This window comes from Prionailurus bengalensis, chromosome F2 (assembly GCF_016509475.1).
Source record: "Prionailurus bengalensis isolate Pbe53 chromosome F2, Fcat_Pben_1.1_paternal_pri, whole genome shotgun sequence".
Taxonomy (NCBI): domain Eukaryota; kingdom Metazoa; phylum Chordata; class Mammalia; order Carnivora; family Felidae; genus Prionailurus; species Prionailurus bengalensis.
The window spans coordinates 81,697,382-81,724,884 of NC_057353.1; the positions used below are offsets into that span (position 1 = coordinate 81,697,382).

Genomic DNA, 27,503 nt, shown 5'->3' on the forward strand with positions numbered 1-27,503 from the left:
GGATGGCTCAGCCGACTCTGCAGGACCAAGGCTGGCCCTCGTCCCAGCAGACCATCCTGAGGCCCTGCTCTACCCCCCAGACCCGTAACACACGATGCTCTCCGTCATTCAGCAACACATAAACAGAACGTCATCCGTCCTGAACGGCAGCTCAGGCTGGGCTCCCGGAAACAGTGACACCGAGAACCGCCCCCTCCCCATCCCATCCCTTTTGTGTTCTGGAAAATGCCCTAAGCAGAGAATCCCTTCCCCGTGTGACTTAGACCCGTTCGCCACATGGGACAGACTCAAGGACACCCCCTCTTCACCCAGGACCAGGCCAGACGCAGAGCCCTTGTTCCCACCCTGTGCTGAATGCTCATCATCCCCCTGGCCTGTCAGGACAAAAGGCTTGGGAACAGACTCTGAGCTCAGTGTGTCTGCTGCCCGGGCCTGGACACCCCCTAACCCAGACACCTCACCCACCCCTCCACCAGACACAAGAGGATCCCCGCTCCCCGGCTCTAGGGGCGTATGCACAGCCTATGGCCCCGGAGTTCACCTGATGGGAGACACCCGCTTGTAACGATCCTTTTGAATAAAGACCCTCCTTGCTCAACAAAGCAAGTGAGCCCTGTGGGGGAGGAATGAGGGCTGTGAGAGTGTCCCAAAGCCCCACGTGCTGCAGCTGGTCTCTGCCAGGTCTGAGGGCTGCAGGCACGGGAGCGGGAGGACAGGGACAGGGACGCCGCGAGGGGGCCGGGCTGACTGCCGGGCCCCTGTGCAGGGCCAGCCCGGTGAGGCAAGCAGGATGCACACACCCACCACGAACAGCAGACAAGACCACAGGGCAGGGCTGCGTTCCGATGGCTTCCCTGCGGGGGCCCTGGCAGGGCAGCCGTGCTCCCCAGACAGGTGGTCCCAACAGCTGTGCCTGGTTCTGTGGCTCCTGAAGGATGGCTCAGAGGCACTGGGACATCCCTGTGGTGAGGGGTTCGTGTCTCATTCGCCCCGGCATCCAGTGGCTGTTTGCAGAATGGATGGGGGTCATGAGGACTAGGCAGGCTCCGGGGACAGAGCCCCCGATGTGCCGGGACAGGGAGGGCCCACGGGAGGAGGTGCAGATGGGCACCCCAGCAGCAGAAGGCAGCACGCAGAAAGGGAACATCTGGGCAAAGGCAACTGACACTGACAAGTGTCCCCCCAGCCCCTGTCCCGGGCGCCCGGGACCCTGGCAGGCAGGCCTCACTCAGCTCCCGGGGGAGGACGCCGAGGGCAGGCGGGCCCAACTCCCAGGCAGGCCCAGGGGCACCCCTGAGAAGCAGATCCCACCAGGAGCCGGGGTGGGAGCCAGGCACGGGCACAGCTCGGGGCCAGGCTGCCCACGGGCCTGAAGGTGAGCTTCCACTGGGGGCCCGGAAGCCCCCAGAGCCACCCAAGGACGGCGCCCACCAGGGACGTCAAGCGGCAGCGGCTGTGGTGCGCGAGGGCGGCGGGCGCTGGGAGCCGTGCGCCTGGCGTGGGCACCAGAAAGCGGGAGAGTGGGTGACGGAGAGACTCAAAACACCTTAACTTAGTAAATGTTTAAATCATGCCATTATTTTCCTGATTGCTTCTAAAACTAGGGCTCATTAAAAGCTCTCATGGAATTTTTTTTCTGTTCTTTTGCTGGCACCACGTAATAACAACCTTGCACGGGACATAATAAAACCTCGATAAGCGTGCGTGCGTGTGTGTGTGTGTGTGCGTGCGCACACCTGCGCGTTCCTTCACTTTCAAGAAGGAAAAGAAAGAAAATACCACTGCGCTTTTTCTATTACGCGATCTCTTCTTATAATTAGAATCTTGGCAACCATCCGCCTATGAACACGACTGTTCCAGTTAATGGAACAGCCAAACTTTACTGATTTATTCCCATATTTATAGGTATCAGCCACGTCACCCCCTCCCCGCCCCCCGCCTTCTGGCTGCACAATGCCACCTTCAGGGAGGGTAGCTGGGCCCCGTGGCTCTGCCTCCTCCCCAGCCTCCTCCCTCCCAGGCCTGCCAGGCAGCCATGGCAACAGACCAGCTGGTGTGCTGGGTCAGGTGCACACGGCTCCGGAGGGGGCAGGGAGCACCAGTCCTCACAGGTGAGATCAGGTGAGGTGGGCTTGGGGGGGAGCCCCGCGCAGACACGGCCGTCCGGCCCGGGGGGGCTGCCCAGGCTGGGAGCGGACAGACGACTAGGGCTCCGGTGCGGTCAGCCAGACCCGAGCCCGGCAAGCCTGCCCCACGCTGGCAGTGGCTAGGGGCACGCGCCCATCTCATTCGACCTCCCCCCACCCTGGGAGACGAGGCACTACCCTCCCTCCGGACAGGAAGAGCCAGCCTCAACCAGGATTACGTGGCCGTGGGCAGGGCAGGGCTGGGGCTCAGGGGCTGGCTCCTTCCACTCCCGGCTCCTGGCCCCCCTCGGCGACCGCCTGCATCCTTCCCATCTGGGAGAGAGGCTGAGAGGCAGGGGTCAGACACTGCAGCCAGCTCCTGAGTCAGGTCAGCCCCGCTCCTGAGTCAGGCAGCTTGGGCTCGAATCCCTGCTCTGCCACACACGAGCTGCATGGCCGGGCCAAGTGACGCGGCTTCTCTAAGCCTCCGCTCCGTCTCTGATAAAAGTGGAACACGGGAGTGCTCACTCTCACAGAGCTTTTGTGGGGGCTGCTAAAATGATGCATATAAATAAAGGCAACAGAGCCCTCTCATTAAGTCACAGATCTGCTGTGGAGTCCCAACACTTAAGACACATTCATCCATCCACCCCCCCATCCATCCACCTACACACCATCCATCCACCCATCCATCCATCCGCTTATCTGTCCACCTACCATCCGTCTCCCATCCATCCATCCCTCATCCTTCCACTGGTCTATTTGCTTGTTCGAGGAACAGTCATCAAGTGCCCAGAGAGCATCATGTGTCCTTTGTGGTGCTGGGACCACTGCAGTGACTAAACAGACAAGGATCCCTGCCTCCGTGGGGCTTCATTCTCACGAAGAGAAATAAATACTAACATGATGCACTGAACAGTATGCTAGACAAAGGAGAGAGACACTGGAACTCTAGACGGCCAACATTTGAGCCGAGACCTAAAGGTAAAGGAGCAAGCTGCTCGAGTGTCTGTGCCAGCGTGCGCAAAGAGCCAGGACAGCTGGAGGACAGGGACGGGGAAAGTGTGGTCCACGAAATGGCATGTGTGTTGGGGGGGGGGGGCCTGGAAGCTGCACCTCCCAGAGATGGCCACCCCGACATACCTGCTGTGCTTCTCCTAAGAAGGGACCCTGACATGCCCCCACCAAGGGGTGGGCCCGCACAGGCCTCCGGAAGTGCCGTAACCAACAGGGCAGAGGCGAGGCTGTATGACTTCCGAGGCTAAGTCACAAAAGCACCACGGACTCTTCACGCTAAGAAGCCGGGGAGACCCCAGCACCTGGAGACAGCAGAATCTTCCTTCCCTGGGAACACGCCGGCACCCCGGAAGGCCCACCCTGCCATTACCGCATCGGCGCCCAGGCTCTCAGCCGACCTCAGCACCTCAGTGACGGCGGAGCCTCGCACCCGGGTGAACCCCCAGTCGGCAGCAGGCTGCGCCAGGCCGGGGAGGGTCTGACCTGGGGCAGGGGCCTCAGAGGAGCTCCCCAAGGAGGGTGGGGAGGGGCTGCCGTCAGCTAGGCGCTGCCCCAGCCACACCTGCCGGCGCTGACCCTGCCCAGGTGACGTCCCTGCCGGGCAGCTCAGCTCTGCAGCACGCTGTCACCCGTGGGCTGACAAAGATCTTTCATGGTCCCTTAACCCTTTCAAGGAGAGACTGGTGCCACTGTCCCCTCTCACAGGCAAACTAAAGCCTCCGCAAGAGACCCCGGGGCTCCCATGGCCAGGTGGTGGCATGGCTGGGGCTGGGAGCCCGGGCCAGACTTCTATTTCCCCTCTGTGACCAAGAGATGCCCGAGGCCAGCCAGCCCCTCCCCACGAGGGAACAAGGAAGCTTCTACCTTGGCCACTGGGGGGGGGCCTCCCCTGCCTCCACCCTCCCTCCAGGCTCTGGCCTGCCTGCTGCCTGCAGCGAGGGACTGTTCTTTCCGCCACAGCCTGCCGCTCTGGTGGTGACAGGCCACGAGGGCCCAGCGATGGTCCCGGCTGCAGCTGTGAGGACAACGGGCAAGCCACCTTCCAGGGGCAGCCTCGTTTCCGGGAGGAAGAAGCGAGGGGCAGCCTCGCCCGCGGGCCTGCAGCACAGGGTCCCGGACATGACCTTCTGCTCCCCTGGGAGGTAGGCACCTCCCAGGGTAGGGAACTCAGCCAAGGTCTCGAGGGGCGCCTTCCTGTTACTGACCCTTAGCTCCACCTGAAGTCACCACGGTGCCCCCAGGGATCCCCAGAGCCCATTGTCTGAGGTTCCCCACTTCTGACAGCCCCACAGGACCAAGAAATGGGCTCACAGCGGGGACCTGAGACCAGAAGGGACGGGAGAGGTTGTGACTCGGAGAGCTGGCTCTGCCCAGGCTGGATGTCCCCGCCGTATGTGCTCGGTGGCCGAGGGTACGTCGTCAGTGGGAACAGGAAGTAGGACTCACCCCTGCAGGCCAGACTCCCAGGAGAGGACGGCCAGAGGGGAGGGGTCGGCCGGCAGTGCCGGCACTGGCTTTGGCACAGCTTTGGCAAGGGGCAGCACGCGGGCCTGGGGACAGAACGCTCCACCGCCCGTCCCCCACCGACCCACGGTGGGAAGGGGCAGCAGCTCCTAGACACGACTTAACTGTGTGGCTCGTGGATCCTGCTTCTTCCCGCCCACGCCCAGTTAAAGCCTGAGCTCCCACTGGGACGTGCAGTCCCTCCCTTCCTTCCCTCTGCTCTACTGACAGGGCCGCTGGCCCGGAGGCTGCCAGGCACCAACACCTGCCCCAGCATCCCTGACACCCTGCCCCCTGGAGCCCTGGGAGGTCTGGGGTCACCTAGGGCCTGGCCCATCTGGGACCAACGTCAGGAAGGGGCCTGAGGCTCGGAAGCCAGAGACCACCCGCCTCCAAATCAGGGGCCAGGAGAACGAGCCCCAAGGAGGCCAGGAGCTAGCCCCGTGGAAAGTGGGCCGTGTCCCAGCCCCCTCCACTCCCTGTGGGAGGGACCCGCCCGCCGACCTGGCTCCTGCAAGTGCGCTGCTCACCTCCCCCAGGAGGGGCCAGGGCCCCGGGCCTCATGGGCCCCAGCAGCGTGGTCTCCCCCATCGGGAAGTGGGGGACAGGGTCCTGACTTGTGAGCACGTGCCTGGGACCAGGGTGCCCGGGCTGGCACGGCTCCCTTCGCGGATGCAGGGCTCCGGCCCTGCGCCTCTCACTGGAAAGGGCCGTCTGAGCCCGAAGGCCTAGCGCAGCCATCCCTGGGGCGGTGAGGCTCCTGACACAGCCAGACGCCGCTCTCTGTGGGTGGGTGTCCCCAGAGCTCTCCCTCTGAACCCTAGTCTCCCCGTGGGGAACAGAAGGGGGAGGCCACCAGCCCGGGCCTCCAGACTGTGAGGGAGAGTGTCTGGGGCAGGGGTGTCTCAGGCTAGCCCTACAAGGCAGCCCTGCTCTCACACTCCACAACTCCGGCAGCCTGATGACAGCCAACCAGCTCTTCCCACGGGAGGGGATGTGAGGCCCAGGGAAGGCCTGGGCCCGCCACAGGCCTGCCAGCACTTGGTGGCAGGAGGATGGAGCCCGGGCTGGGAAAGCACGCAGAGTCGAGGCCAGGGGTCAGGACAGAGGACAGCTGAGTCCAAGCCCGGGGACAGCTGTGCCAAGGTCATCTGTGAGCAGGGAGGAGCCGGACTGAGCAGGGCCGTCAGGGGCATGGCACTGGAAGGGCACAATGGGTCAGGGCGAGGCAGCGCAGGGCCGAGCTGGGCTAAGGGCGGAGCTGAGTGCGGCTGGGCGGGGCTGCATTAGGCAAGGCAGAGTTGGGGGGGAACTGAGAGCTGCTGAGCTGGGCAGGGGGCGGGGCGGGGCGAGGCTGGGCAGGGCGGAGCTGGGCGGGGCAGGGCAGAGTAGGGAGGGGTGGAGATGGGGAGGGCGGGGCTGGGCGGGGCTGGAGCTGGGAGGGGAGGGGCAGGGCAGGGCGGAGCTGGGCGGGGCAGGGCAGACTAGGGCGGGGCGAGGCTGGGCAGGGCGGAGCTGGGCGGGGCAGGGCAGACTAGGGCGGGGTGGAGCTGGGGAGGGCGGAGCTGGGCGGGGCTGAAGCCGGGAGGGGTGGGGCTGAAGCCGGGAGGGGTGGGGCGGGGCCACCCCTTCCCAGGGCCAAGCACTTCCGCTGCAGAAGCGGAAGCAACAGAGCTGGATGAAAGCAAGGGATACAGGGACACTGCTTACAGCTTTCTGGGCCAGCGGTCTGGGCACAGGGACCCTGCGTGGGGCCGGTGGGGAAAGGACACGGGTGATGGCACTGCGTCTGTGGGGCTCCAGGCCCCCTTCCCAGCCCTGCACAGCCACCTGGCCAAAAAGCAGGTCCAGGGCTGGGCAAGCAGGCAGAGACCCTCCTGGACAGCAAGCTGAAGGGCAGCAGCTGACGACCCTGGTGGACAGGAGCAACTTCCCACATGGGAGCCACGAGAGGATGACAGGCTGCTTACGGGGGTCCTTACCCGGCCTGGAGGAGGGCGGCCCAGACATGGGTGTAGGACACAGGCCTCTATCGCTAGGGGGAGTGGCCCCTGTGGTTGGGGGGGCTGACCACTTGTCTGGGTTCATTCAACACATCTGTCGAGCAAGCTGCTGAGGGCCCTGGGGACTGGGCCGGACACCTGACAGGTGAGGCCCCTGTTCTGCTGGACAATAACAGGCTAGCAACCAGAGGCAAAGGGGAGACCGTGGGGGGCAGGTTGTGGGGGTGGCAAGAGCCTGTTCAGCTCCACAGGGAAGCTGTCAGCAGCTCAAGTGTGAGCCACCCCTGTGTCTCCTGAGGCTGCTCCCCACAACCCGCCCACACCACGGTCCGCTGTCCTCTCCAGCTCTGGACAGACAACCCCCATCACCCTGAGCAGCTAGGCTCCAGGCTGGCCCCGTGGGGGCCGGGGGACACCCGTCTGTCCCTGGGACTCCAGCCTGGCCTCTGCCCCTGGCTCACTCATCACATGGAGAAGCTGTCACTGGGACCAGCTGCAGCACTGGGGGAGGGAGAGGGGACGTCGCAGGTGCACTGGCACGCGGCCTTGGGAGCACCATGGCAAGCCCCTGGCTGCTCCCACGCCACCCTCGTGGGGCAGAGGAGGGAACTGAGGCTCAGCACACAGCTGGCCACAGTCCATGCAGTCCCCCGCTGACCCCCGTCAGGCTCCGAGGCCCACAGACAGGACTGACTGGATTCAGGCCCCAGGTTGGCCCACAGCCCCCAGGCCCCTCCAGCTCGGCTGCCCCGCACAGGCCTCCACGTGGGGCCCATCACCCCTGGTGAAGCCCACCCCTCCACCTATGCTCACCACACAGAGAACGACAGCAGGGCACGAGGAACCCCACAGCCCACCTCAGAGGTGGGTCTCGACCTACTCGGGGGCTCCTGGCCCCACCCTTGTCCTCACGCCCCGGGCCATGCACTCGGTCGGCAGGGTCAGCTCCCTGGGCACCAGGATGAGGCCCCATCATGGAGAGTAGCACCCTCCCGCCTGGCCCCTGCCCCTGCCCTCACCGCCCACGGTGACAGCAGGGCTGCAGGCCCTTCCTGCAGGACCTCAGTTCTTGAGCCAGAGACAACAGCAGATCCCCCTCTAGGGATCCCAGCCCCCCATGTCTTTAAGGGTAACCATGCTTGGACCCCGTTGTCAGCCTCTGGTGGGAAGTCGGTCCTGCTTTGCCAACAGAGAGGCGTGGGCGTGTGCGTGTTTGGTCCTTATCTGGTGTCTCAGGGAGAGCAGAGGCCTGTCTCCGGTGCTGCCTCCTGCCAGGGCCCCGAGCAGGTGCACCTTCCCCTTGGGGGAGCAGGACAGGGTGAGGGGGTGGGGGCTTCACCGAGGCAGCGGCTGCAGTGGGGGGACCCCAGAAGTAAGGGGCCGAACCCCGCCTCTCTGGGGGGGGCATCCACCTCCTTCAGGGTGGGACAGGAGACGCGGCAACAGGTCCTGAGCTGGTGACTCAGTTTACCACCTTGCCCAGGTCCCTGTTTCTCTAGACAAAGCTGCTTTCAGAGGACGTTTGTCCAGAACCCCAGCCCCTGCAAGAGGCTCCCCCTCCCCCTGCAGATGAGCAGAGGGAGGCCCAGGGGAGAAGGGGGGGGCGGGGCTCACAGGGCTTCAAGCCCCCCACTGGCAGGGCCAGCAGCCCTCCTGCATTCCCAATGCACCTCCGGTGTCCAGGGACAGAGGCCGCCGGTGCGGGGACTCACACGGTCACGCCCCCGCTTGCACACACGCGCATACTCGCCAGGCCAGGGCCTCACCTCAATCTGCAGGATGGCCTCCTCGCGCAGCCGGATGGCCTCCTCGTCCTCCTCGGTGATCTCGGGAAGCAGCGCCTGCTCCTGGCCCTGCCACATGCCGTCACCCCCGTTAAAGATCTTCTCATCGTCGGGCAGCTCAGCAAAAGGGGCCCGGGGACTCTGCTGGCAACAGAGACAGGCCAGTTAGCCCGGGTGCGGCCCAGGAAACGGCCTTGTCCCGGGCCGGCAGCAGCAGCTCCGCGTCGGGGCTAAGCCTCGGCTCTGGGCACCAGGAGCCTCCGGGGCTGCGCACGCCCCCCCACCCCGCACTCCTGGGAGGGGAGAGGCCCCACGGCCCGGGTTCTGCAGCCCCGACGGGGCCTCTGGCAGGCCGCCTGTGGGGGGACGCCCTCACAGGGCTGCCCCAGCGATCAGGGTCCGGTGGACACGCCGTGCTGGCCTCTGGCCGTCCCAGGCCCGGCTGCGGGGCGCCCCTGGCAGACCCCCACAACCCCGCCGGAGCGCAGGAGTCCTGGCGTCCCCAGCTCCTGGTGAAACCTGTTCACACACCAACACGAACCGCAGCTTCTCACGGGAGGCCACGCGCCCACCGGTTCCGGAGGCGGCCGTGGGTCCCAGCGGGAGCTGCGGAAACCGAGGCGTGGGCTCCCACACGGCCGGGGCCGCGTGCCACCGGGGACCGCGTGTCGTCCTGCGAACCCCTTCGCTGTGACCAGGCCGCGGGGAAGAGAAGCCAGAGGGTTTTTCATGTGGTTTCATTCTTTACTGATTTCTTTAGCTTACCAAATTTGGGGATCCGGTAAAATGGCGGCTTTTCCCTTCCATTAACCATCTGCTCTCTGACGGGATACTCTGAGTACAAGTGAGGCGAGTGTCAGGTCCTGAGCGGGGGAGCTGGGGTGCCTGCGGGGGGCTGTCTCCACCCTGGGCACCGCACAGGGGCGAGGAGAGCGGGAGGTAGGGATGAGCCCCACGCCGGAGCTGCGGCTTCACGCAAAGGATGTGCACGCCTCGGCCCTGCCCCCATCAGGACTCTGGGCCCGGCACAGCCCAGGTCCCCCCCCTCCCGCCACCCCCGGGTCAGTCAAGCTCTCCTTCGTGTCAGAGAGGTGAGTGTGGGTACGCGTGTGTGCATGTGTGTGTGTAAGAGAAAGAAATCCAAAGGGCAACCGGGAAGGCTGGAGGACAGGCGGAGCCACCCGGCAGCCCCAGGTCCCCCCCAGCCCCCCAGTGTCAAATCTCCTTCGAGCCAGCTGTCTCTGACACTCCTGACCACCTGCAAAAGACAAAGCACTATGGGCCCGTTCTACGAACGAGGACACTGGGGCCGAGAGACCAAGGAACCCACAAGAGGCAGCAAGTGAAACCCAGCTGAAGGCTCCGTGGTGCACCCAGCCCAGGGGTGGCAGGGGGGGCACGAGCCCGAGCCCACGGCTGGAGCAGCTTCCTCCCCAGCTGACTGCGCGCCCCAAGCCGCACCCGGGCCTCCTCAGCTCCCCTCCCGCCCTCCATCCGGCCCCACGGCTCCTCCTCCTGCCCAGAGACGGAGAGCAGGACACAGCTGCCGCCCCCAGTCACCCAGTGCCAGCCCCGAGCTCCTGTTGAGCCCCTCGTGCGTGCCGGCGACGGGCCGGGGCCGAAATGCAGGGCGGGACGTCCGTCTCGGGGCCTCCCTCCCCAGACTCCACGTCGCTCTGCGGTGGTCAGCCCGCAAGGAGGCTTCAGAAGCTACCACCTGCCTATCCTCTCCTTTCCCTTCATGACGAGACCACCTTCCTGCTCTCCTGTGCCACTCGGCCACGTGGCAGGGTGCTGGCCGTGCCACAGACACCACGGCCCGCCAGGCGGCCTTCAGATGGCCTGGGCAGCAGGGAGAACACAGCCTGTGCCGCGCGCGCTCAGGGCCCGTGACCGCCCACCCTGCGTCAGGCCTGGGGACACGGCGGACGGACGCCAGGAGCTCCGTGCACAGACACAAAGGCTTCAGCGCGGTTCTCACCGACGCCAGCACGGGCAGGCCCAGGACACCCTGAAAGCCACGTGTGCATGTGCGACGACACCGAGGAAACACAGGGACGGCTGGACGGCCCGGGCGACCTGCCTGCGGGAGGCCCTCGTGACCACGGGACCACCGCTAGGAGCCCCGGAGGGACAGGTGCTCTCTCCAGTGCCGCCCACGCCCCGTGCGGTGGACGCGCTCACCCTCGCGCAAGGAGGGCACCGTGAGGCCCGCCCTCACCCAGCTCTCCTTCCAGAGCCCACGTCCTCCCCCGGTCCACATGCCACGGGCAGAGCCCCTTCCCCCAGAGTCAGCAGAGGCCTTTACGTAAATAAATACGTGGATACGTGAACATAAAATAAAAGACCCAAAAAAATCCTCTGACAAGCACTACTGGTCCAAGGTGGCAATTACCACCCCCCCTTCCCGGTGTGGGCGGGAGGAAGCGAGCGGTGCCAGGAGGGGCTGGCACGCAGCCGAGCCACGGCGTCTGGCCCGGCGCCTGCCGGCACGCTCTCCGGGCCTCGGCGTCCTCATCTGCAGAACGGGATGACGACCCCACACCCCCCGGTGCCCGCCACACAGCAGCGCCCCCCCCTGGAGCGACCCTGTGGGGCCCCCCTGCTGCCTGCCGGCGCCTTGGCCCAGGTGGCAAGGCCCTGGGGAGTTCCCCGGATCCCCCAGCCCGGGGTCTACCCCCACGGCACGGGGCTGACACCCCACCCCGGGGTCAGGACGGGAAACCTCACTGCCGTCCGCAGGCGCACAAGGAAAGGAGGTGAGCGCAGGCAGGCTTCGGGACACAGACGCGGGTTCCTGCGTGGAAGCCACGGTGGCGCCCCCAGACGGGAGCGTGTGCACCGCCTCTCCCCCACCCCCGCCCCCCCAGGCCATCCCAGATCAGCAGCGGCGGGAGGCTCCACAGGGCCTGGTGCTTCCCAGGGACATGCGACAATCCCCCGAGGTGACAGCTGCCCCGAGGCCCCCTCACTGTGCAGCCGGGGACAGGACACAGGAACCCTCACTGCATCTGCCCCCGGAGAAGGCACTGGAAGACCACAGTGCTCCTATACAAGGATCCCTACAGACCCACTAACGGAAGCAGTCAGACACACCCGTGACAGACGTGCCACGGGGCACCACGTGACCTCCCCCGGAGTCTGGGGCTCCGCGGAAGCAGCACGAAAGCTGGGAGCAAAGGGCGTCTGCGTGCCTCGCCTCCCCAGGTGCCCTCGCCTCCCGGGGTACGGCCCACCCACGCCTCCCCAGGTACGGGCCGCACTCCCTGAGCGGCTCGTGACAAGACAGGGCAGCAAGAAATGGCTTGAACGCCTGATCTCGTGCAAGGATCAGAAAGTGTCCCTTTATTCTCCTCACAAAGACCCGATTTGGGGATTAGGGATTTGCTGGCAAGACGCTGGGGCCGGCGTGGAGGGGACAGCCCTGTGATGGTTTTCCAGCTCAAGAGGCGGCCAACAAAGAGGGCTTTCTCCTCCCTCCAAGGCCGACGGTTTGGGTCCCGCTCTGTACGGAAGAGACCCACAAACCAACGTGACTGCCGGACCTCGGGGCTGTGAGTGGTTTCCCGTGAGAAGAACCAAGGCCTGCGGCGCCTTCAGGGAGGCGGGGAGGAGGCACACCAGGGTCCCAGGGCTCCCGGGGGCTCTGGGAAACGGGCCACTTTCTCGCGCACTCCGACCCTGGGCTCCGCGCAGGAACAGCCGTGACCCGTGGGAGGGCAGGGGTCAGGGTGCGCGCCGGTCCCAGGCCTGGGAAAACTGCTTGTTTCGCAGCCCGAGCCTGGTCATCAATTTCTCCACAGAGTAAATGACTCTGTTTGCGAGCTAACGGAAGTTTCTGGAGACTTGTCAAAGCCCAGAACGTCGGAACTGGCAGGACTGTAGCAACCCTTCCCCCAACAGCCACATGAAATAACAGAGCCGGGGCCCTCCCGCCCTGTGCCCAGCGGGGCGGTGAGGCAGGATTTCTGGGGAGCACAGGAAGGTGAGGCGTGCTTTTCCCGCCGCGGCCACGGCCGCACGCACCTCTGCTGGAAATCCGTGCCGAGCCGGCCGACGGCAGCACAGACCGCGGACGGTGCCCCGTGAGGGGCGGGAGCCAGCCCACACACACCGCCTGGGCCTCACCTGGCCTGAGACTGGCCCACGTGGCCGCCGGCCACGGCCCAGAGGGTGGACACTCGGCTCAGATGGGAGAAGGGGGCCGCTGGGCACCCGTCACTCCCACCAGGACCGCCGCCAGCAGCCACACAGTCTGGGGCATCGGGGCAGCAACGGTGCCCACGTCGAACGGGGGACGATTGTCATCGCGTCGTTTCCAGTCTGCAGAACTCCCGAAATAACCTGGTCTTTCACAATTTCTCAGAAGCACTGCTGACCCTTCCCTTCCTTTTCTAAAAATTCTGCTGAAACACATCTACGTACAGTCCGATGCCCAAATCAGAAGCGTGCGGGTCTGAATTCTTAGATGGGAGAGACCACGAGCACTGCCAGCGTCCCAGCACCCCAGAAGGGCGGCTCCAGCCCCCCAGTCATTCGGCTGCCCCCAGCCAAGGAAAACACCGTCTGGCTTCTAACACTGCCCACCACTTTGGCCTGCTTTTGATCTCCGTCCTCCTCGGTTTCAGGCTTCTTTGGCTCGCCATCCTGTCCGAGGTCACGCCGGGGGGCCTGGCTGGCGACAGGCTTCTGCGCGTGAATTCCGCAGTGAAGATCTCGCCGTTCCGCTGAAGGCTGGCTCCCTTCCCAGGAGCCTGCTGTCTCATGTCCGGCTGCCACGGGCACTCTTCAGTGTGACCTCTGGTGGGCACACGTGTGCATCTCCCCCGGCTCTGTGCTTGGGGTGGAATGGCGAGGTCACGGGAAAGAAAGTGCGTGACTCCAGTGAACCTTTCGGCGTCCCAGAGTGGCGGTGCCGCTCCACGCTTCCAGTGGGAGGACACGAGGCTGCCGGCCGCTCCGCATCCTCACCAGACTGGGTGTTCTCCTGCGTGTCTGACTGCTCTTAGTTACTTTGGTGGTACAGGGCGACGTGTGGTGACAGCACCGTGGGGTCACTTTCCCTCTTCTGATGGCAGATGCTGAGCACACGTGTCCCCACCTGCCATTTGGATGTCCCCTTCTGCGATGTGCCTATGGCTTTTGTCCTTTTAGGTTTTTGAAAGCAGCTGTCTGCCTTTCTCTTATTGGTTTGTTGGAGACCTTTACATGTTACGGACATAAGTCCTCTTCAGGTACGCGTTATGTAAACACCTTCTTTAATGCCACAGGTTGCCTTCTTCCCTCTCTTCAGGGTGCATTAACTTAACAAAGTCTCTTCTGTATACTTAGTACATTCTCATCTGTGTAAGAAACGTTAGCTCACCATAAAGATGTGAAGATAGACCCCTATGGTATCTTCTGGAAGCTTCGTGGCTTTATCCTTCACGTGTATGTCTGTGATCCAGCTGAAGTGCTCTTTGTGGACGGGGTGGGTTACGGTAAAGGATATGCTGGCAATGGCAGTCGCGTGCACGCGGGCTCCCGGCCCCTCTCGGCCACGTAAGAATGGGCCGTGGCCTGGGGCACTTTCTCACCAAGAGACAGAGCCTTCACAGCTGTGCCGGGCTTGGCGCCTTGGACGACAACGTCCTTCCCTGTTTCAGACTCAACCCGTCCTCCTTTGTTCGGCCAAAGCACCTGCATCACGCGGCACTCAGCCAAGCCCACTGCGGGTGGGGGGCGGGGGCAGGGTGGACAGGGGCCTGTCGCTGCAGCACAAGAGGGATGCGTGCAAGCCAACGACCCCGCCTCATCACCAGGAGGGCCCCCCTGGCCACGGAGGACACGCCCACCGCAGGAGCTGGCCTTGCCAGCTAGCCTCTGTGTGAGCACGGCACTGTTCCCTCGGTAACTGACTGCACCGTTTCCCTGGCGACCCCGACACTGGGATGCAGGGGCTGGGGTGTCTGCACTTGGACCGGTCATCTGCTCAACAGGATCCTTTTTCCCAGTTCAAGCCCCCGGCCGGTCCGGCGTCGAGCCCTGAACGGACCTTCCGTTCCCTACTGCATGGCGGGACTCTTGTTCAAACCGCCACTCAAAGGCCTCTTTCAGTTTTGATGCTAATCCAAGTGGCATTTAAATCTCACTTTCAAGCTGTCTTTTGCTAGCACGATGTTTTCTTGTCTGCTGACCCTGTTACACCCACTTACTAATTCTAAGTCTATCTGCAGATCCGATCACCTCTCCTAGTAATGCAGTCATGTCTCTGAAGTGCTTTCCTCCGCCCCAATTCTACTTTTCATTTACTTTTCGTGTCTCAGTGCCCTGGACACGCCCTCCAGCGCAGCGGGGAGTAGAGGTGCTACGACTAGACACAGTGTCTTGTCCGCAGTCGCAGGAGGAAAGATCCGAACATCTCCCCAGTAGGTGTGATGCTCACTGTGGGGCTTTTGAAGACACCCATCATCAGATTAAAGGCATTCCTACCTGCCCGTCCGCCGAGAGTCTCTCTCCTCACCCGAAATGGGTGCTGAAGTTCACCAAGTGATCTGCCCTACTGAGACTATCAAGCAAATTTTCTTACTCCATTAACATGGCAGCTGACACAGGTTATTTCTGGATGTCAGCTAACCTTGCATTCCCAGACTAAACCCACTTTATAATGATGTACTGCCCCGTCACATATTGCTAGATTCGGTCTATTCGTGATTTGGCTAGGGCTTTTGCTCCTGTGCTCACGAGAGAACATGTTACTTTCCTTTTTGTGATATCCTCGGAAGAATTTGGAATCAAGGTCTGGTGGCCTCCTAAGGCCAGGTGGGAGGTGTTCCCTCTTGATATTTAAGATCCTTAAGAGTTTGTATAAACTGGTAATATTTACTCCTCAAACACTGGAAGAATTCACCAATAAAACCATCTAGGTCTACGGTTTTCTTGGTGGGATTTTAACTATGGAAATTATTTAGTTATTGATTTCATTTTTTTTAATAAACACCGGACTTTTCAGACTCCGTATGTCTTGGTAACTTACATTTTCCTAAAACAATTTATATTTTACCTAAGTTGTCAAATTTATTGGCATTAAGGTGTATCATAATATCTTCATACCTCTGTTATTTCTAATTGGTAGGATCCGTGCTATAGTCATTGTCATTCATGATACTAGTAACTTGTATTTTCTCTCTGTATTGTGATTAATCCTGTAGGAGTTCATTATTTTCATTAATCCTTCTAAAAAGTCAAATTTTGGCTTTGTTGAATTTGTCTATTATGTATCTATTTTACACTCCATTGATTCCTGGGGGTTTTTTCCTATATATTTTCTTAGGATTTAATTTATTGTTGCTTTTCTAGATTCTTGAGATTGAGAATCAGAGCTGCTATTTTCCATCCTTCCTTCTTTCCCAGTGGAAGAATTTAAAGCTGTGAGTTTACCTCTGGGAGCTGCCTTGGCTGCACCCACAGGTCTTAACTCGGAGCCATTCTCATTTTTGTTCACGATGGTTTCTAATTTCTGCTGTGACTTCTTCTCTGATTCATGGGTTCCTTCAAACGGTATTCTTTCACTTCTCAAGTGTGGCAATTTCCTTTTTGTTACCAAATGTGAGTTTAATTGAGCCAGTCTGAGTGTCCTCGGGGTCACACCAACCCTCTGGAATCCGTCGAGACTGGACTCAGCGTGTGCTGTGCACCTGCAGAGAATGCTCGCTCCCCTGTGGCCGGCTGCGGTGACGTGTCCACTTGGGCGGAAGGGTATTCCTTAATTGTGACGAGTCTTTTAGATCCTCACTGAACTTTTCTCTGTTCACCTCATCAGTCATTTGGACGGCTGTGTTAAAATTTCCAACTACGATTGTGGATTTACCATTTTTCCTTTTATTACTATCAGTTCTGTCTTGTGTATTTTGAGGCTTTGTTATTAGGTGCCTATACAGAATTACATCTTACATCCGAATTACCGTGTCATCCCCGTGAAGCACACCTCTGTCGGCAGCGACGTTTCTTCGCACGGGCTCGCTCGTTCAGATATCAGCACCGGACACAAGTCTTCTTTGGTTTCATAGTTATCTCTGACCGTGCTTTTACTTTCAACATTCTCCTGGATTTAAAGTGTGTTGCTTACAAGCGCTGGTTTTTTCTTTTACCCAAATCTGACAATGTGTGCCTTTTCATCAGAGGGGTTAGGCCACTCTCCTAATTCATAAGTGAATTTGGTATAAATCCACCACCTTACAACTTGTTTCCTGCTTTCCTTCCTGTTTTTTTGTTGTTTTTTTTCTTTTTTTGCTTTCTTTCCAAATTTTTGAGAGAGAGAGAGAGACGACATGAGACAGATACAGACAGAAAGAGAGGGAGAGGGAATCCCAAGCAGACTCTGGGCTGTCAGTGTAGAGCCTGATGCAGGGCTTGAACTCACAAACCGGGAGATCACGACCTGAGTCAAAACCCAAAGGAGGCCACTTAACCAACCGAGCCGCCCGGACACGCGTGTTTCCTTTTAAATTAACCCTTCGTTACTTCGTATACTTCTTGTTTTACAATTCATGCTTTCATGTTGTCCTTCAGTGTCACCTGCCTAACGCAACGGGCAGCCGCCTCAGATCAGGGTTCTGGTCACTCCTCAGAGGACGGGGACGCCGCACGCTCTCTCGCAGCTACTCCTCCTCCTGTGCTGCCGGCCGAGCACTTCCACCTGCCCCACAGCCAGGCCCCACGGCCGGGGCCACTATTCACCAGCCGCACTGCCTCACACGTGTCCTCACGTCAGCGTTCCCAGGACGCACCGTCCCTTCCCGCTGCCGCACGGCCGCCTGGGACCACTTTCCCTCTGCTACCGTCAGAGTTCTGTTGACAATAAATGCCCTCGGTCTGTGTTTCTCTAACAATGTTTTCATTCGACCTTCATTTCTGAAAACTATCTTCACCAAATGCAAACTTCCACGTGAGCGATTGCTTTCTGCCCGTTGTCCTCCGGCTTCTACTGATTTACCTTAGAGTCGGGTGTGAGTCTTGTCGCTCCTTTAAAAATAACATCACTTCTGGGGCGCCTGGGTGTCTCAGTCGGTTGAGCGTCCAGCTTCAGTTCGGGTCATGATCTCGCGGCTCGTGAGTTTGAGCCCCGCGTCAGGCTCTGTGCCGACAGCTCGGAGCCTGCAGCCTGCTTCGGATTCTGTGTCTCCCTGTCTCTCTGCCCCTCCCTCACTTGTACTCAGTTTCTATCTCTCTCAAAAATAAATAAACACTGGGGCGCCACGGTGGCTCGGTCAGTTAAGCATCTGACTTCGGCTCAGGTTGTGATCTCGCGGTTTGTGGGTTCAAGCCCCGCGTCGGGCTCTGTGCTGACAGCTCGGAGCCTGGAGCCCGTTTCAGACTCTGTGTCTCCCTGTCTCTCTGCCCCTCCCTCACTTGTACTCGGTTTCTATCTCTCTCAAAAATAAATAAACACTGGGGCGCCTCAGTGGCTCAGTCGGTTGAGCGTCCGGCTTCGGCTCAGGTCGTGATCTCACGGCTCGTGAATTTGAGCCCCACGTCGGGTTCTGTGCTGACAGCTCAGAGCCTGGAGCCTGCTTCCGATTCTGTGTCTCCCTCTCTCTCTGACCCTCCCCTGTTCATGCTCTGTCTCTATCTCAAAAATAAATAAACATAAAAATAAATTAATAAACAAATAAACAAGCATTAAAAAAATAAAATAACATGACTTCTTTCCTCAGGCTTTAATCTGCTGTTAGGATTTTATCTTTGTCTTAGGTTTTCAAAATCTTATTATGATACGAGTAAGGGTGGTTTTTAAGGAACAGGGTAAATTTATCCTGTGTATGACGGAGGCTCTTCAACCCGTGGCTTGAAATATTTGGACACTTTTGGAGAAGTCTCAGCCACTGCACCTTCAGATGCGGTTCCCGTCCACTCCCTGCCCTGTTCGTGTAGGACTCCAGTTTCTACCCGTTTCTCCCCCCAGGAGGGCTGGCGGGAACAAGCCCGTCCTGAAGGAAGCAGACGGTCAGCCCCCAGTACCCCGTCTCAAGCCTGCGCCGGAGGACTGAGGCCAGAATACCGGCTTTCTAAAAGGTCCTTCGTCAAGTCAGATCCCCCTCCCCCAGATGGGGCCTCTGCCCTCGGCGCCCCCTGCGCCTCCCCAAGCACCGAGGGCAGTGAGTGGACTCTGTGCCGTCACCTAACGCCCCCCCGACCGTGGCGGTCCCTCAGCACCCACCTGCTGCGTGCCGCCCCTCTGTGCGGCGGGAAGCAGGGCTCTGGACTTTTCTGCAATTTTCTGTTAAATAATAGAGGGAGATGGGAGGAACAGAAGGGTGGGGAGGAGAGAAGAGATGGTCAGCTGAGCACGCAGTACGGGACGGTCACCGACAGCAACGCACACCGTCAGCTCCGCGGCCGGAGGGAGCCGTCCAGGTCTCGGGAAAGCCGGGTGCTCGGCCGGGCACCTGGCCGGGCTCTGCCGACAACCCAGGGGGCGGCCCCCTCCCACACTCTTAAGCTCCGGGTCTCCGTGTCCTTCCGTCAGGACGAGGGTCTCCCGTCTTCCCACCTCCCGGCAGGGCTCTGCTGATGCCTCCTGGGCACCAGACGGTAAGGTTCCTCCACTGCACACACTGGGAGCCTGTGGCTCCGGCCCAGCCCTCTGCTCTGGGGGCCAGAACCACACCAGGCCAGCCTGGGGACAAGAGTGCCCGAGCGGGTGCCCGAGGGACCGAGACCCACCCCCACCTGGCCGGCCGCCCCCGCCAGGAGTGCCTCACCTTCTGCACTGCGCCGTAGCGCTGAATGGCATCCGACAGCTGAGTTCTGAGGCGGTCCAGCTGGAGACGCTCCTGCTGCAAAGAGGGAATGTGGCCTCAACAGGCAGCCGAGGCCCTGTCCTGCCCCGTGGCCTCCTCCAGCCGCTCATTCCTCATGCTCCTCGGCCCCCCGTCCCTCAGGGCGCGGGCCGCACCGTGCCCCCAGCCCCCACCCGGCCCCACACTGCCGTCACGCCTCTGCCCTGGCAACGGGGCTCGGCCCCATCCACTTCACCCCATGCCGTCTCGTGCCATCTCAGACACCAGCACGGGCTCCACAGGCTCGGCCTGCGTCCCCGCAGACGCCTCCCCCCGCGATCCCACGCACGACACCCTCGGCACCCGCCGCGGAGCCAGGCGCTGGGCCGACACCATACGCGTGCCTGGTCCGCACAACATCTCACTACCTGAGGGCTCAGGAGACCTCAGTCCGAGTTCCACGGGGCCGGTTCAAGGCCACACGGGTGGTGGAGCCAGGCCACAGAGCCAGGCCACTGACCCAGAGCCCTGCACCCAGCTACACGCAAGGCTGCAGCTGACACCCCCAGTGTCGGACCGTCCCCCTCACCACTGAGCTTGGCAGCACGCACAGCCTCACCCCTGCACCGAACAGGACTTGGCGTGTCTGCCGGTGCGCCCTGGTGCCCAGAAGGACACCCGGCAGAAAAGTGGTGCTCGAGCATACTTCCAGAGCAGGGAAGGACGAGCAAGCCCTGAAGGCTGCCTGCCGGGGTCGTGTGAGCTCCACAGGCCACCAGGAGCCCCTCCCCTCCCCTCCCTCCACGCAGCACCAGCACAGACAAAGTCACACCGGCGCCCTGTGCCCTCACCCCAGGACGGGACACCGACGGGGACCCTGGGCGCCTCCAACCTGAATTCGGCCCCTGGGCTCAGTGCCCACCCCCCCCCACCACCCTGCGCCCCCATGCGAGCCTGCGGAGGACCAGCTGCGGCCGCGCAGGCAGGCTGTTCACCCTCAGCGATGCCAGCAGGTGCGGGTCTGTGGAGCCCTGTCTGAGCGTCCGGCTCAGGCCCTTGCGAGGGGCCCCACACGCGCACCTCGGGACAGAGCTAAGAGCCCAGGCACTGAGAAAACACCTCCGGCTCTCTGGTCCGTGAGACCCAGCAGCAGCCCATGTGAGGGCACAGCCTTTCTTCTGCGGGGACAGCAGCCCCTGCAGCCGCTCCGGCCACGTGTGCTACCAGGGGACCACGAGCACCTCAGAGGGGACCCCACTTGTGTCCTTCTCCCAGGGGCACAGAGTAGGTGCTCAGCGTGTGCTGGGTTCTTACGTGGGCGGGTGGCTGGACACAAGGAAGGACACCTTAGGCTAGAAGTGATCCCTCTGACCCCCAAGGGATTCAAGCTCTGATCCCTGGCCTCCAGGGTGCACACCGATGACACCACGGACTCTGGCCCCAGAAAGACCAGGGCTGCGATCTAGCCAAGGCTCCTCCCTGGGGCTGCAAAGCTCTGGGCGGGGCCCTCTCCCAGCCTCAGGGTCCTTCCATATAAACGGGGGTGGGAACAGCAATGCGCAGACGTCCAGGAGCGCCCAATGCGGATGCGGCGTGCAGAGCTGCGCATGGGAGGCCCCGGAGACGTGCTCTTGGATGAAGGAGGCAACACGGAGCCCACGAGCAAAGAGCCACGCCACGCGTGAGGAGGCCACACACGTGGCCAACACCACAAAAGCACCGTTCCCCGTGCCCCCGTCCACCGGCCCAGAGAGCGCCCGGGGCCCCGCGGACCCTCCCAGCTCCCCTCCAGCCACGCAGCCCCCACCCCTGCGGTCGGCCCAGGTCTGCGTCTTGCAGACCCTTTGTGCGAACGGGGCCACACGACACAACGCGTGGCTTCTGCACCGGCCTCCGTCACTGAGCGGACCTCAGGCAGCCCGGCTGGCATCTCGGGCATTTCACCGGAAAGCCACGGTGCGCCTTCCTCACCAGCGTCCCGCCTCTCTCTGCGGAGGCCGGACTTGAGCGTCCCCAGAACCCGCGTCAGCCGAGGCAGCGTGAGGGGGCCCCGGCACCATGTGACGAGCAGGGAAAACCTACAACGTAAGAGCACGATCCCGCTCTGTGGCGGCTGAGGGTCTGAGGGTATTTACCGTTTCGTGACAAGCGCCCTCCAGCGTTTGGGGATTGGGCAGGGCGGGGAGGGACAGCAGACAGGGGTGCGCTGACCTAGCAAATGGGGGTGGAGGGAAGTAAGGCCAACGGTGAAGATGACAGGGGAGGGGCTGTGGGGGGAGGGGCTGCAGGACAGAGGGGATGTGGCCATGGGGGAGGGGCTGCAGGGGGGAGGGCCACAGGGAGGTGTGATGAGGGTCAGGGCTGTGAAGGGGCAGTTGTGACCACAGCGGTAATGCTTGTGCTCTGATGATGAGCGGTGGCGTTGGCGAGAACAGAGATGACGGTGGTGACAAAGAGGGTGAGGGGTGGCAGGCTGGGGGGCAGGAAGATGGGGGGGGGGGGGGAAGGTTCATCCATCTCCGTCGGGATGACCCAGCAGGGACACGGACTCCACAGCAGCGCCCAGCATACGGTGGGCGCCCAGTGAGCGCGCTGAGCCCCGGCCCGTGCAGCCACGTTGGCCGATCCCAGGCCGGCATGGGCATCTTGGGCACGTCAGCGTCCCCGGGGCCCCCTGCCACGGCCCCCCTCCCACGGCCTCCAGGACCACCTACCCGGGAGCAGCCCCGCAGGAGCTCCGCCATCTGCTTCAAGGCGCTGGCGCTGGCCGCGACGGTCTTGTTGGTCCCCTGCTGCGCCGCGTGCCTGAGCCAGGACGGGGTGGGGGTGGGGGCGGGACCAGCACGGACGGAGGGGGAGACGGAGAGGAAGTGGGGGCAGGGGCAGCAGAAAGGTGGCCAGACAGACGAGGGCAGGGGGAGGGGAGGGCAGGAGACACGCGTGGTGAACGAGAACACGGGAGGGGAGAATCGCAGGAAGGAAAGAGCCAGAGGCACAAGAGACAGCGGCCACGGGAGGGGACGAGGATTGGAGGCCCAGAGAGGGACGGACAGACACACCCACAGACGGAGAAGGCAGCAGGGAGCAGAGAATTGGGGCAGAGACAGGGGTGAGGAAGGGGGAGAGAATGATAGGAGTGAGGCCTGGATCGGGACGGAGCCCCTCTGTGCACGGCGGCCCCACACCCCACAGGCAAGCATGAGGAGGCCGGCCACGAGCCCTCCCTGGGGAGAGGGCCACCCCCCGCCAGGGTCAGCAACAGTCGGGAACCTGGGGGAGCAGGGGGGCCGCACACATGCCTGGGACCACGGCTCTGTGGGCTGGGGGGACACTCCCACCTCCTGACCCAGGAGCACAGGGAGGCTGGGCCCGAGCCTCCCCCCGCTCACAGTTTACGGTTCCGAGGGTGACCTGGAAGGGACTGAAAAGACCAGCCCCTCACCTGCTTGGGTTGACCGCTGTCCCTCTGGATGGAGTGACACTGGGCCGGGGGGGTGGGGGCGGGGTGGCAAACCCAGCCCCGGGGCCTCTGCAGGCACACGTGGGGCAAGGAAGGGACCCTGGCCTGGCTTTGGGCCCAACAGACACCAGAGTAGAGCCCTCCTGACCCTTCAAGCTGCAGCCTGACGCCCCCCTTTGCTCCCTGCAGGACCCCATGTGGCAGAGGTGGGGGCGGGGGCACCATCTGACACGGTGGACGCCTGGCAGACGTGGGCCTGGGTCCCTGGCCCCTGCCTGTGGGCCATACCAGCGTGTGGCATAAAGAGGGGGAGTCGCCCACGCCGGAAGGTGAAGGGGGGACTAGGATGGGAAGGAGACCCCAGGCCAGCCTGGGGGTGCAGCGTGTGAGCCCCGTTCCGCCAGCGGAAGGGTTCACTCACACGGTCGCACCCACCACTGAGCCCTCCATCCACCTTGCCGCACCTCCTCCCGTGGCCCCCACACTGCCCCCCACCCCCTGGTGCCCACACTGCCCCCCCACCCCATGGCTCCCACACTCCTTCCCACGCCCCGTGGCGCCCTCCCAGCTCGAGGCCATCCTGCTCAAGGTGCTCAGCCGGCCCCTCGTCCCTCTGACCTCCTTGTGTCTCAGCTGGGGGCTCAGACCCTGGACCACCTTCTTCACTCCCTGGTCTCGGCTCTTGGGTGTTCTCATGCGGCCTCAGGGCCTGAAGTCACATGTGTGCCGCTGTCCCCGAGTCACACCCACACCTGGGCCTGAACTCGGGCCCAGCCCCTCCAACAGCCCCGGAGGTCCAGCGGACATCTCAACGTCTGCGTGCCCAAACCGCCCTTCCCGGCCCACCCACCGCGGGCCCCCCCACGGCAGCTCGGGGCAGCTCCGTCCCTCCAGAAAAAACCCTGGGGTCGCTCTTCCCGAAGCCTCTCTCCTCTCATTCTTGAGGGCGGCACGGCCCTCAGACCTGACCCAGACTCGGGCCGCCTTCCGCCGGCCCCCCCCACGCCCTCGGTGCCCGCAGCTCCCCCACATCCTCCGGACCCCTGAGCTCCGCGACGTGGCCGCGTGTGTTCCTGCGGAAGTGCAGTCCCCACCTGTGTCACACGGTCCCACGGCCCCCTGTTCCAAACGTGCCGGACAGACCCCTGCCTCGCTGCCCATGCCCCACCGCCACCTCCTCAGACACCCTGACGGACGGTGCACGCAGCCGCCTGGACAGAGGACGCTGCGGCGGCGGGGACAGTGGGACAAGCGCCTCCTCGAACTGGGAAGGGCAGGCACGCCCCGCCCCACCCCCGCCCCGCCCCCACCGCCCTCTCCACTTCTGCCCTCCCTGATGCCACCAAACTCCTGGCAGGGAAAGGGTCACAAAGTGCCCCCGCTCCCGCCCAGCCATGCCCGCGGCTCCGCGGAGCCTCTAGCGAGAACACAGAAACAGTGTGAGGAGACGGTCGGCCGCTTCCCGTGCTGGGGGCGGTGAGCTGTCTCCCCCAGGAACGGCGACCACTCGTGCAGCGAGCGAGGCCTCCCTACCCAACCTGGCCCTTCCCAGGCACCACACCACTCTGCTGAGGCCCCCAGCAAGCAGCGGGATGGCAACCAGCACACCCCAGAAGTGACTGGGGCTCCCAGAGGGGGGGGGGGTGTGGCCAGCAGTCAGGGCAAGGCAGCCAGGGCCACAGGGACGTCTGGACGCGGCCCACCTCCATGCTGCTCGTCTTAATAAGGAACCCGATCGAGAGACCCAGCGCGGAGCGGCGTCTGATGCAGGCCACCTGTGCCGCCACGAACAGAGGGAAAGCGGGAGGAAATGAAACTCAAGGGACGAGAGCCGGGACGCGGCGCGAGCGGCCCTGGAAGGGGAAGCGGGGCTCACCTGCCCACAGCAGGGAAGACGGAAAATGAATGTCTTACGGCTGCCCGAGAAGCCAGCCGCCACCCGCAAAGGAGGTAGAAGAGGAGAGACACGACAGACACGATGAAGCTCAGGAGTTAATGAAGTACAGCAGACCAAAAACAGAAGCGATCCATAAAATCACAAGGTATTCTTTGAAAGTACCAAAAAACTGCACAGCTCTCGAAACACCGTGTCAACTATGCAAAAATAAAACAAACTGCACAACTCTGTCTAGACAAGTTGAGGAAAAAACTCACAGATTACCAATACTGAGACTAAAAGAGAGAACAGGACTCCAGCTCCAACATGAAAAAGTTTATTAGGAGGTTTTATGAATCTATTATGATAACAGATTTCATAACTAAGACAAAACATGAAAATTTCTCCAAAGGCACGAACCGTCAAAACTGACTCAAGAAGAAAGGGAAAACCTAAGTAGCTCTGTCTCTATCAGAGGACTTAAATATGTTCTTAGAAACATTCCCGCAAACACCCAAGAACAGACGGCCTCTCCACCACATGTTTAAAGCAGAGGTTGTACCAACACCACATGCTCCCCAAACACCGATGAACTGCTCACCTCTCCTGAGGCAAGCGTTACACCAACACCAGAACCCAAGCAAAGACTCTAGAAGAAAAAACACCTCCCATCACTCACAAACACAGGAGCAGAAACCCTTAACACCAGAGTCACTGAATCCAACAATACGTAAGAGGAATGATACATCGTGGCCAAGAGGAGTTCATCCAAGGAACGTAAGGTTGGCCTACCATTCCAAAAGCAATTAATGAGGGGCACCTGGGGGGCTCAGTCGGTTGAGCGTCCGACTTTGGCTCAGGTCATGATCTCACGGTTCGTGGGTTCCAGCCCCACGTCGGGCTCTGTGCTGACAGCTCGGAGCCTGGAGCCTGCCTTGGATTCTGTGCCTCCCTCTCTCCCTTTCTCTCTCTCTCTCTGCCCCCCGCCCACTTGCATGCACGTGCTCTCACTCTCTCTCAAAAATAAAATAAGCATTAAAAAAAATTTTAAAGCAATTAATGAAATTCTCATATTCACAGAATAAAATTTTGAAAGGAGAAAACCATCCCAATACATGATACAGAAAAAGCGGTTGTCAAAATTCAACATCGATTCACTATGAAAACTCTAAGAAAACTCAAAAAAAGAATGGAACTTGTTCAATCAGATGAAGAGAATCTAACAAAGTCCGAGGACACAGGGCGACACACAATCAGGGGCATTTCTGCGTACTTGTAGCCAACAACTGGAAAGTGAAATTTAAACAGTAATAATTTGTGTAACAGTATACAAAGTATGAAATTGCTAACGATAAATTGGACAAAACACATGCTAACCTACGAGGAACAGCTAAACAGGAGAGTACGTAAATGAAAGAAATTCTGACCACACTCACGGGTTGGAAAACTCGATCGTAAAGATGTCAATTCTCCCTTCGCTGGTCTACAGATTCAATACAATCTTAATTAAAATTACAGCAGGACTGGGGCGCCTGGGTGGCGCAGTCGGTTAAGCGTCCGACTTCAGCCGGGTCACGATCTCGCGGTCCGTGAGTTCGAGCCCCGCGTCGGGCTCTGGGCTGATGGCTCAGAGCCTGGAGCCTGTTTCCGATTCTGTGTCTCCCTCTCTCTCTGCCCCTCCCCCGTTCATGCTCTGTCTCTCTCTGTCCCAAAAATAAATAAACGTTGAAAAAAAAATTAAAAAAAAAAAATTACAGCAGGACTGAAAACTCAAGCACTGACCGGCTACTGTAAAATTTATATTGAAATGCCAAGGACCGGAAGTGTCCAAAACAACTCCATCCGCAGATGAGCAAAGCTGCAGGCGTCCACAGCTGGCACCGGAACGTCCTGTAAAGGTTCGGTGATGGAGACAATGTGGTGCCGTTGAACAGACCGACGTGTAAATGAGACAGAATAACCCGAAACACAGCCGCACAGACCAAGTCCAGCAAGTTTTGAAAAAGGTGCCCAAGTATTCAACAGGGAAAGGAAAATCCTCCCAACAAACGGTGCTGGACCTGGATAATCATCAAACCAAATAAATTAGCCAGGACCCCTACCCACGCGGCACTCCCAGGGGCTTAACCTCAGGGGCGCACGGGACGGGACACACGGCAGGCAGCCCGCAGGACCCAGGCGCCCCCCGGCCTCAGGGAGCCAGACAAGTCTGTGGAAGGGGCGAGGGAGCTCTCTGGGTCCTTTCCCAAGGGCACTAACCCCACCCACGAGGGCTCCACCCCAGGACCTCCTCGCCTCCCCGAGGCCCCGCCTGCCGACACCGTCCCCCTGGGCTTAGTTCCAACCTAAGGATTTGGAGGGGCACGAGCATCGGGACCACGGCAGGGTGTGTCCACACAATGGAAGATCACTCGGCCGTACTCAGGAGTGGACGGGTCTGTGCCACAACGTGGGGCAATGTGACGCACCCCGTGCTTTCTCATGGTCACGGGGACCTTCCCTTCTGCCAAATCCGACAGTCAGTCCCCGTGCACCTTCCCCAGTCCTTCCTGGATATTTTCAAAAACCCCTTCCCCTTCCTGCCCCCTTTCCCCACGAAATCCAAGAGCCCCAGGAGGCCCGGGCAGAAGGGGGCTCCGCCATCCTGGGGCTGTGCCCTCGGGCAGGTTCGGGGAAACCAGGAGGAAACAGCCCGTGCTCTATGGGCCCAGCCACGTGCCCAGCATGTGCTCACCGAGCCTGGAAGCCTGGCTATACCCAGCCCGCGGGTAGGGGTGAGCCTCTCCCGCAGCACTGCATAATTCACAGCTGCTTGGTCGTCGGGGATGCTCCGGGGTCCTGGCTGCCTGGGGTGGAGGGGTCTGTCCACAGCCCCTGACCTGCCAGGCTGAGGGGGCAGTTCTCTAGGCACCGCCCGGGGCTCCCTCCACCCATAGTGACAGCCTGCATCCATCACACCACTGCCTTCTAGAAC

General features: G+C 61.4%; 1 protein-coding gene across 11 annotated transcripts in view; it reads right to left on the reverse strand.

Annotated features, from left to right (window-relative positions):
• TSNARE1 (t-SNARE domain containing 1) overlaps nucleotides 1-27,503 on the reverse strand; it is a 153,391-nt gene that overhangs the window by 62,362 nt on the left and 63,526 nt on the right. For 6 of the 11 annotated variants that reach the window (XM_043601903.1, XM_043601900.1, XM_043601896.1 and 3 more), the window contains 4 exons: nucleotides 21,908-21,998; nucleotides 19,176-19,250; nucleotides 18,632-18,691; nucleotides 8,416-8,577 (listed from right to left, as the gene is read on the reverse strand). In XM_043601903.1, the coding sequence (XP_043457838.1) occupies nucleotides 8,416-8,577; nucleotides 18,632-18,691; nucleotides 19,176-19,250; nucleotides 21,908-21,998 (388 nt within the window). The remainder of the gene's footprint in view (nucleotides 1-8,415; nucleotides 8,578-18,631; nucleotides 18,692-19,175; nucleotides 19,251-21,907; nucleotides 21,999-27,503) is intronic. The other 5 variants (XM_043601905.1, XM_043601897.1, XM_043601904.1 and 2 more) reach the window with 2 other exon arrangements.